This window comes from Balaenoptera musculus, chromosome 3 (assembly GCF_009873245.2).
Source record: "Balaenoptera musculus isolate JJ_BM4_2016_0621 chromosome 3, mBalMus1.pri.v3, whole genome shotgun sequence".
Lineage (NCBI taxonomy): Eukaryota > Metazoa > Chordata > Mammalia > Artiodactyla > Balaenopteridae > Balaenoptera > Balaenoptera musculus.
The window spans coordinates 162,344,582-162,355,262 of NC_045787.1; the positions used below are offsets into that span (position 1 = coordinate 162,344,582).

Consider the following 10,681-nt stretch of genomic DNA (forward strand, 5'->3'; position numbering starts at 1 on the left):
CTCTGGACTTGTATACAACCTGCACCCCACCCAGCAGCTGTCTGGACCCATGTTCCTAAATCCACCATAGTCTCAGGGAGGGAAGAGTCTATGATTTTCTGTGAATTGTGGGGAAATGGCTCATCAGCCAAACCACTCCACCTGGGGCTGTGGAGTTACAAAGTAAGGCTAAGTAAAATTTACTAAAAGTGTTGCCCTGTGTATCCTTGGAGTACAATGTTAACTAATTTCTGTGGGTCAAGGTCAAAGTCTGAACAATCACTGGTTATGCTCTATCTACAAAACAGCTGGGCTGCTTAAGTTTTGACAAAGAAAAACCCCTCCCTGGACCTCAGTCTGGAATACAACTATAACAAGCAAGACTAGAGTAAGAAGCTGAGCAAGGGCACAAGGAGCCGTCATCCTGCTGGCTGGGGACGGAGGCTGCCCAGTCATGAGGAGAGATGGACGAACTGCCTCAGTCTACCCAAGACAAAAGCCGAAACAGTCTAGATGAAGTGCCTTTTATTTTTAGACCAACCAAACATATTTAATATAAAAACACTTTAACAGACAAACTGCAAACACAACAGCATCCATGTAGCAGCAAGGGGATGCGGGCAAGGGTGGGGAGCGTGGCGGAGGGGGGAAGGTTTTCAGGGTCCCTACTGCTTCTCTTGTCTGCACTGTGGCCTCTGAGAGCATGAGGTCTTAGCAGAGGGCAGATCAAGGCAGCCAGAAGCAGAGGGGCCCTGATACCGATACTGAGACAGAGCACAAAAGGCCCCTCCAACATACCATCTTCTCACAAGGGCAGCCTCCAGGGAAAGCCAGATCCAGTTGGGAGGCAGCAGGAAGGTGGTTGTGACTGAGAGGAGCATCAACCATCTTTTCTCAGCATCCTGCTCATCACCCTTTTGGGAACAGAGTTTTCCAGAGGGCTACTGGACTGAAAAGACCTAAAAATCATCCTAGGAGAAGGACAGAAATTGTGTCTGGGTCCACCTGCTACCAAGACTCCTGGCCTGTGACTCCAGAAAGCTGGGTGGATCTGCTCAGATGTTTGGGAAGGAAAATGAATGACAGAGCCTTCGGCCCAACAGGGCTGAAGCCTTGCCAGGCATAGACCAAGAAAGCCTCAAGGCAGGCCAGGGAGGTCTGTGGGAAGAGCTTTGGGTCAACGGTACTATTGGAGTGCGGTGGCACAATGGCCCGCAGGTGGAGTTTATAATGTGTGTGGAAGCAAGAAAGGACACAAGAGAGAAAGAATTAAGAACTGAAGTACCTGCTTCTTTCAGGCCTGGGCAGTAGAGGTGAGATGATCCTCTGGGCCGGGGCTGGGAGAGAGAGACCTGAAGCCCCTTCCTTCCTTGGTGTCAAGTTTGACTGGCCTGGATATAGTTGATGGCCCCAAAGTCCTCCATGTGGCCTCCCTGAGACTCTCTTGTAGGCCCGGCTGCCCCCTCCAGATGTGCCAGGAGACTGGCCGCAGTCCCAGCTGGGCCCAGGTAGGGCATAGAGTCCCACAGTTAGATGCAGTCCATGGAGTTCTCAGGGAGGAGCCCAGGGATGCAGCCAGGGAGACCTAAGCCCTTGATGGGAGTGCAGCTGAGGGGGAAGCTGCAGCCCAGGGCTGGGTCGTGGTTCTCTATGGCCTCCAGCCTGTCCGTGTTGTTGTCCCAGTTGATGTGGAAGCGGGTCACCCGGGGGTTTGAGGCCAAGATGTTCCGCTGGAGCTGGGGCAGGAAAAGGAACGTCAACCCTCGTTAGCATGCCCTCGCATTACTCCCACAGAGCAGGGCACTCTCAGATCCCGCCCCAAGCCCAGGAAGAGCAGACCTTGTTTATTCCATCACCACCAACAATATGTGTAGAACTCTAAGGAATGCCTGTGCACCATGATTTAGGGCCGGGGCCTATCTAATCTTGATTCTGCGAGGCAAAATTCTGAGAAACAAAGACCTCTCTCTTTCCTGTTCTAGCCCGGTGCTGCAAGAGCTGAGCACTACTTGAAATCCTTAAGAAGTGACCTTGGCTCCCAATTCCAACGACTCAACTACCCCCAGGTGCAAAGGAGCCAGCCTGTCTGAAGCAGGAAGTGTGGAGAAAGGACCCACCTGAGAGAAGTCTGGCTTTGGGGGTGGGTTCTCCCGCAGCTCAGGGTTAGGGTACTCATTGTTGACGTAGTAGCCCACTCGGATGAACTCCTGTCCGTGGTAGGTGCAGGTGATGAGGACCACAGTCACACCCACAGCGTCAGTCTCAGGGATGAGGGATGGGTTGGGGGCATCGGCCTAGGGGAAACACAGGCTGGGCCTTAGCACTGATTGCCAGTCACACCTTGACCGGTAATACGATTCTCAAGCAACGTATATTTACTGAGCCAAAAGTATGGGTCTCTGCCCTCAGGGGTTTTCAGTCCAGTGGTGAAGACAGAATCAATCACACAAATGTCTGTAAAGTGCCGAATGTGACAGGTGCCATCAAGGAGGAGTATATGGTGTTGAGGAGGAGTGTAGTAAGCAAGGGGGAGAGCGGTATAAAATGAGGCTGAACAGGTGAGCAGGTAGGTACCAGTCAGTTAAGGGCTTGGGAAAGATCGAGAATGTTTAGCAGGAGGTAAGTGTGGCATCACTCCTGCTGTCTGAAAAGACGACCCTGGAGGCCAGTGGAGCTGCGATAGGAAGAGGGCTAAGCGGGAGCACGGAGACTAGGCAGGAGGCTACAGAGGTCATCCTGGAGAGAGGACAGTAGCTTAGATCAGGCAGTAGAGAAGAAGAGAGAGCGGACAGATGTGGGGTGTGTTGTTAGGGACAGGATCGGCTATACGATTGGTGCAAAATGAGACCAACACAGATGAAAACACGAGGGACTTCCCTGGTGGTTAAGAATCCGCCTGCCAATGCCGGGGACATGGGTTTGAGCCCTGGTCCGGGAAGACCCCACGTGCCGCGGAGCAACTAAGCCCATGCGCCACAACTACTGAGCCTGCGCTTCGCAACAAGAGAAGCCACTGCAATGAGAAGCCCGCGTGCCGCAAGGAAGAGTAGCACCGCCGCAACTAGAGAAAGCCTGCATGCAGCAACAAAGACCCAACACAGCCAAAAAAAAAAAAAAAAGCAACAAACAAATGAAAACACAAGGCCTCATGTTCAAAAATTAGTAAGTTTCAGCCAGTGACAGCAGAACATCATACCAAGAGTGGGGCCCAGTGTGACTGCATGGGTCACATGCCTAGGAAGCCGGTCCTGGCTGTGGGGTAGGTTAGGTGGATTGGATATGGGTGGGTGAGGGCTTAGGTGATGGGATGAGGTTGCTTAGATTGGGGCGGGAATAGCCAAGATCAGGTAAATGAATGGATTTGAGCAGAGGCTCTCAAACTTTAGTGTGCCTAAGAATCACATGAAGCCTGCATTTCTGACAACAACCCCTGTGATGCTGGATTAGAGCTATTTAGCAGCTACAGTGGGTCCTCATTATTCATGCATTCCGTATTTGCCAATTCGACTACTTGCTACAATGTATTTGTAACCCCCAAATCAATATTCAGGGGCTTTCACGGTCATTTAAGGACATGCACAGAGAAGGGGTGGGATTTGAGTAGCTCAGTGTGCACGTTCCCAGCTGAGGTAGAACAAGGCAGTCTCAGGCTGTAAACACGTGTCTTTTTTGCGGTCTCAGGGCCACGGTTTCTGCATTTTTGTTGGTAATTTTGCTGTTTACAAGGGCCCCAAAGCGTAGTGCTGAGTGCTGCCCTGTTTCTAAAAGCAAGAAGGGATGTACCTCATAGAGAAAACATGTGTGTTAGATAAGCTTTGTTCAGGCATGAGTTCTAGTGATGTGGGCCATGCGGTCAATGTGAATAAATCAACAATACAAAATAAGTTGTCTTTAAACAGAAAAACATAAAACAAGATTATGTATTGACTGGTTGTTAAAAATGTGACTCGCAGGAAAATAACGCTGTATTTCCTCTAGGGGCAATGATGTAGTATTCACTAATTCACTAATTCAGTGTCTGCAGCAACTTTACAGAACATAACTCCCATGAGTAATGAGAATCAACTGTAAATCAGTGGCTCATGGTAACAGTTATGACATAGCGGTGGAGGAGAGGGAGGTGTCTGAAGTACCTTTGAGAGGTCAGACAGTGCTTGAGAGCAGAGCCAGGATTTGAACCTGAACTTTGACCAATGAACCATTCTGTGTGCTTTTGGGTAGAAGAGGATGTTTCTAGGTGTCAAGGCCTAAAGCCTAGCCTTTCTTACCTGAAAGACGAACATGTGTCTCCCTGCTGGGACAGGGCCGACCAGCACCGAGTCTAGGATTTGATCAAACTCTTCACTCTCGGCTGAGCCTACGTAAATGATCTTCCACTCCAGATCTGCAAGGATACAGGGTGTTAAGAACTGAAACAGCTTGACAGCAAGAAGGCTGGGAAAGGGCCTTCTCATGTTAGTTTTGGATAGGTCCTTAATATATTGATAGGTTTTTAAAAAAAATTAATTAATTAATTTATTTTTGGCTGTGTTGGGTCTTTGTTTCTGTGCGAGGGCTTTCTCTAGTTGCGGCAAGCGGGGGCCACTCTTCATCGCGGTGCACGGGCCTCTCACTATCGCGGCCTCTCTTGTTGTGGAGCACAGGCTCCAGACGCGCAGGCTCAGTAGTTGTGGCTCACAGGTCTAGGTGCTCCGCAGCATGTGGGATCTTCCCAGACCAGGGCTCGAACCCGTGTCCCCTGCATTGGCAGGCAGATTCTCAACCACTGCGCCACCAGGGAAGCCCTATTGATAGATTTTCATTCTCAAGGACACCTGACACCCACTGGGCACTAAGTGCCAGGCACTGTGGTCCCGATCACTGGGGCAGGCGCGAAGCTCTATTTCCGGTGGGGAAATTTCTCCTGTGGGCCTAGCTTTGCCAGGCGACCTTGACTCTGCACCTCCGGGGAAACTTGGGCCTCTCAGAGCCTGAGGGTGAACCGTATGGCAGAGGTTGAATTAAGAGCCACGTGACAGAGGCATGGAGGCGTGCTGAGGAGGGAACAGCAGGGAGTTGGGCCATTTGAGGGCCCTGCCCACTGGGTGCTGGGATAGGAAGCAGCATCCTCTTTCACACACAGGGACCGGTGCCACCGAACTGAGTAGATCCCTCGACAACTGGGGCAGGGCAGCAGATTGCAATCCAGTAGGACAGCCAGCCAGCAGGAGGGGAAGATAAGGTCGCTGGGGGAGCCAGCCAGTCCCCGGGTCCTCCAGATCCGGCACCAAGTCATGCCTGCTCTCAGACATAAGGGCAACAGCGACTCAGTCAACAAATATGGCATCATAAGGCCATCCTCTGAACCCCAATTTTCTTGCATCCCATCCAGTAGGGGACTCACATTCCTGGGTATGTTCCGGCAAGATAAAAGGGAAAGTGCTCAATGAGACCCTGCCCGTCAATCACAGGAAATTCCCAGTGACTGCGGCCTCTTGCAGGAAGTCCAAGTGTATCAGGGGCAAGGTCATGCTACTACACGGAAATCTGGCAGGAGACCTGAAACTTATTTTAGGTTCTTTGAAATTACACAACCTATGGCTCCAGCAGCCAGGGAAAGTTTCACAAGCTGTAATTTTCACAGGAAGCAAACTGTCTTAGAAGCTGCCCTGTTCCTTGGTCTAGTGTCCCACAAGAGCACTCAACTTTGGAAGCACAGCAATGCTGGGCCATGACTATGGAGGTTTGTCACCTGGGCTCCATCCCCTTCTCGATACACTGGCCTCCTGTCCTTTTGCAGCTGACACCCAGGCCTTCTACTCAGGGACCCTAACAGATCTGTAGGAGGTGGTGGCCATTGGGCTCACTGGGGTTCAGTCAAACTCCAGTCTCTTATTATTTGCAGGGAGGAGTTAAGTTTACTGATTTATTTTTGTTACAAGTAGTGACACAACCAGAAATAACATTTTTGGATGAACAGAAAACAAGCTAGCTCTGTTCTCACCTTTCTAACATAGCTCTATCATTTGATATCTTTCCTTCTGGCCTTTTCCCCCATCACCAGGGGAGTCACACATGTGTGCATTAACTAATGTGCTGCAGGGGGAGACAAAAAGGAGATTTTAATAGAGCAGGCCGTGGTGTATGCCGTGGGCTCTCAGCGTTTAGTACTGTCGGCAAGGGAGTTCCCTGGTGTCCTAGTGGTTAGGATTCTGGGCTTTCACTGCTGTGGCCCGGGTTCAAACCCTGGTTGGGGAACTGAGATCCCACAAGCTGCATGGTGCAGCTAAAAAAAAAAAAATACTGTTAGCAAAACCTAAACAAAGATTTTGTTTACCAAGAAAGCACGTTGGCTGACCAGAAGAGAGAAATGCAGGTGGACAAGCAAATGGGTCACGATGGCTCCCTCCACACAGGCCAGAAAGAAACCAGAGAATTAACCAAGGACTGCAGAGAAATACTCAAGGGTTAGAGGAGCTGATAAGATCACCTGTGGAAGACAGAAGATGACTGAAATGAGGATCTACAAATTGGAATTGCCTGAAACCTGCTCAAGTGTCTTAAGCAGAAGCATACTGAAGTGACTTCACTTTTGAATGAGATATGGGGCATCAATCACCAACACAGCACAAACTCACTCCTACTGAATATGGGACACAGTCGCACACATGTAACATTGTGTGCCTAACATTCTGAGTAATTTCAAGGGTAAATTGACTACATTACTTTTTCTTTCTTTTTGGCCATGCCATGTGGCTTGTGGGATTAGTTCCCTGACCAGAGATTGAACCTGGGCCCCCTGCAGTGGAAGTGCAGAGTCCTAACCACTGGACTGCCAGGGAATTCCTTACATTACACTTTGTCTTTATGCCTTAACTTTATAATCTAACCACTGCACAAGATGCTGCTCTACTATGTATGAAAACAAAACCCAAACCAATGATATGATGAAAGACATGTTAAAAATATATATATATCGTAGTTGAACTAGCTGGAGAATCTGTTTCCTGCCTTAAAAACGACAGGACTTCCCTGGTGGCGCAGTGGTTAAGAATCCGTCTGCCAATGCAGGGGACACAGGTTCGAGACCTGGTCCGGGAAGATCCCACATGCTGTGGAGCAACTAAGCCTCTGCGCCACAACTACTGAGCCTGCGCTCTAGAGCCCGCGAGCCACTTCTGAAGCCCGCACGCCTAGAGCCCGTGCTCTGCAACAAGAGAAGCCACCGCAGTGAGAAGCCCATGCACCACAACAAAGAGTAGCCCCTGTTTGCAGCAACTAGAGAAAGCCTGGGCACAGCAATGAAGACCCAAGGCAGCCAAAAGTAAATAAATAAATAAATTTATAAAAACAACAACTTATCTAGTAGGTCTTTTTCTGTTTATCACTTTCCCTTTGTTCGTAATCATACATATGAACCTTGGCCTGACCTCAGGGTGTTAGGTGTGGGTCAGAACATCTGGCTCCAAGACTTATTCAAGTAGTACCTGTTGAATTTCTCAACTAAACAAGGGAAAAACACACCCAATGTATTGAATGTAGACCCATGCCTTGGAAGCATCTATTTCCAGATGCTGAGGAGAAAAGAGAGCAAAAGGGGTTCAGAACCCTTGAGAAATGGGTCAGACTGGGGATTGGGTGTTCAGCTCTTCAGTTGCCAGTGTCTGAAGTCACCAGGTAACAAGACTGAGATTCCTCCAGAATCTGAGAGACTTCTAGAGCCAGGCCCATTCCATCTGTCTGGGAGGCAGGAAACAAATTCTCTCTGCTCTGTGGGAAGAGGCAGAAAGGAAGTTGGCAGGTTAGAGTGAAGGACAGCTCAACAGGTACAACCAAAGAGTCTAGATTTCTAGGCCAGAGTTGGCTTTCCAACTGGAATTTCTCTGAGCAAAAGCTTTATTGTCCAGGTATAAATAATAATAGCACCCCCTTTCCCTCCTCTGAGTCCTGTTTACGCTCCACTTCTAAAATAGGATGCCTTCTTTCCCAGGTTATAGCAAAGATAAAGAACCCTGGACACAGAACTCAGAGACAAAACCTAGGGCTAATAATTCTACAAACCGGCTGTGTGACCTTGGAGAAGTCATTCCATTTCTTTCTATTAAAAAATAATAACCAGCAGGTTGATTTTAGCCTTTCCTGCTCTGATTCTATAAACAGATTACTAAAGTAATAGAGCAGGAGCTTTGTAGGAATTAAAGTACTAGATAATGACCATGCAACCATTTTTAAATGCAAGGAGCACAAACAGGCTGATTGAAACCCGATCTCCTGCCATCTGGGAACTGTGAATCCCTTAACCTATTAGCTCCTTACATCTCCTCCTGGCTTTAAAATAAAATCTTATTCCACAGGGTCATTCTACACCTTATTTATTTATTTACACCCTGCCTTGTTCCAGAAAGGATTTAACTGGGCTTATTCCATAGTTAGTCACAAGGAGACCCCTTAATTTAAAAAGGAGAGAAACTGGGGAGAGACTGGTGCAACAGCCCAGCCCAAGCACACACACATCAAAACTGTATCAACCCCAGGCTAGTCCACGGGCCGATATGCAGGCAAACCACCCCCCTACCACTGAGAGGTGCTGGTTAGCACACCCTGGCCTCACAGATCTCCACCTCCTCAGCCGCTGCCTCTTCTTTTCTTTTAACCACCAAGTGGAGAAGAGATCTAATGGAGTACTTCCTCCTTGAAAGTGGTGCCAAGACTCGCTGAATGACCTCAGATTTTTCGATTTTTATAGACCTTTACTTGAAAGGTCTTTTACTCTTTGTGGCTCCCATCTTCTCATCTGTGAGATGAGAGCCATGTCCACCTTTGTTACACAGATGAGTAAGTACATCTGTGAAAGCACCTTGGAAAAGATGCACAAAATGTTGTGACCTCCCAGATGATTGTTTGAAGCCAGATACCTTCACAGCTCAGCCTGGAACACCCACCCCCCCAGACTAGGTCAGACCATCAAAAATGTTGGGGGCATTGCTGCAGTAGGTCAGCAGGAATCTGGCAGGCAAACAGCAGGAACCAGCTAATGCTTGCCTGGCCATGCCACCCCTCAGATTTGAGTATGTTCATTGAAGCCCACAGTCAGAGAGGCGGGAGGAACAGGAGCTGGGGAGATCAGGTTATCCTCAAAGACTGGAGCCAGAAGCCAGGCCATGCCTCCCAGGGTGGAGTAGAGGGTTGGGGCCAGACTAAGGAGGGAAGCCAGGTTCTAGGGTATGTGATTTGGGGTAGAAAACAAGCAGAAGTAGCTGGGGTTGGGGTTAAGTATCAGCAGGTAGGGGAGGAGATTATGGGGAGACAAATGGGGAGACGGGGACGAGTGAGGTCTTGCCACAGGGGGAGAGGATCTTCACAGGGAAAATGGGGGAGGGGGCTGAGGTTTCCACTGGGGAAATTCGAGGGGCCTGGAGGTTAGGATCGACATAGGAAAAGAGTGGGGTGGGAGTGTCTCACCACAGGGGAGAGGGGATTGGTGGGGAAGACTGGGTGGCTGCAACGGCAGTCTACCCGTACAGAAACAGAAAGTGGGGCGTTTCTTGCTACAGGGAAGACGGGGTGGCTGAGTGTCTCTGCAAGTTAAAGAACGGAGGCTGAGAAGGTTTCTACATAGAACACAGGTGCCCAGGAGGAGCGCCACAGGAGAAAGAGGGGAATGATGAAGTCTCCACGGGGGAAAACGGGAGTAACCGTGGGGGTGGGGGTGGGGTAGTCTCCAAAGGCAGGTTGGGGCTGGGAGGGGGTTTGGTTCACGGGACATCTCGGTTGGGGGAGGTGGGGTGTGTTTCACAGGGTTGGCCTCGGGGCTGTCTCCTAGGGGAGGTGGGGGTTGGCCCAGGGGAGAGGGGGTCTCCACACGGGCGCAGCCTCACCGTCTGCCAGGGCCTCACTGCACTCGAAGCTGATCTCGAACCGGAAGGGGCTGTGGAAAGGGCTCGGATTCTCCAGCACCGCCACGTTCAACACCGACACCTTAGCCATCGCCTCGTCGGGTCGCAGCCGAGGCCAGAGCTGGGGCCGAGCCCGCGTCTGGGTCCTATCGGGTCAGCGGAGCAGCGTTGCGCGAAACCGCTCCCGCTTCCTCCGACCGCGATCTAAAGTCCGTGTCTCCTCCGCGCGCCTCCTTCAAATAGCAGGTCCCACCCTCCGGCTAATCATAGTCAACGCTCCACGACTGCGCGAGCTCCCCCTCAGCCAATCCTGGAGCGTCGGTCTGCGCGCGCCGAGACTCCCGGGACCAATCCGTGGAGCTCCCTCTCCGGGATGCGGGAGGGAGGCGGGACCGTCTCTTGGCTTCTTTGGGTGTCCGCGGAGAACCAATCCCCAGAGTCTCCGACTCGGAAGTCTGGGGAGGGGTGGGCGGGGTCACGGCGCAGGGCTCCTCTTGGCCAATCCTGAGGGTCCCCGCACCAGCGAGGTCAGCGCTTAGCCCCGCCCTTCCGGGAAAAGCATCCAGCTGGGGACAGCGCAGCCAACCGCCGAGCGGTGGCGCGCGGCGCTCACTTAAGAGGGAAAGAAGGGCGGTGCTTGGCCTGCGGTGATTGGCAGGCAGGAGTGGGGAGGGAATAAAGCAGATTCTGTGAGAGGTGATTGGCTGAGCTGGCTGCGGGGGCGGGAGGAGAGAAGAATCGGCCGGGGATTCGTGGGAGTGGAGCGGAAGTCGCCTGCCGGCGCGGTTGAGTCGCGTGTGAAGAGGAAGGAGGAGCGTTTGTACCTT

General features: G+C 51.0%; 1 protein-coding gene across 1 annotated transcript; it reads right to left on the minus strand.

Moving 5' to 3' along the window:
• Window positions 1–489: 489 nt before the first annotated feature.
• Window positions 490–10,098, minus strand: ASF1B (anti-silencing function 1B histone chaperone). Its single transcript, XM_036845480.1, has 4 exons — window positions 9,837–10,098; window positions 4,248–4,363; window positions 2,097–2,273; window positions 490–1,715 (listed from the first exon to the last, which is right to left on the minus strand). Exons 1-4 carry the CDS (start codon window positions 9,943–9,945, stop codon window positions 1,509–1,511), a joined length of 609 nt encoding a protein of 202 aa, XP_036701375.1. The 5' UTR covers window positions 9,946–10,098; the 3' UTR covers window positions 490–1,508.
• Between the last annotated feature and the right edge of the window lie 583 nt (window positions 10,099–10,681).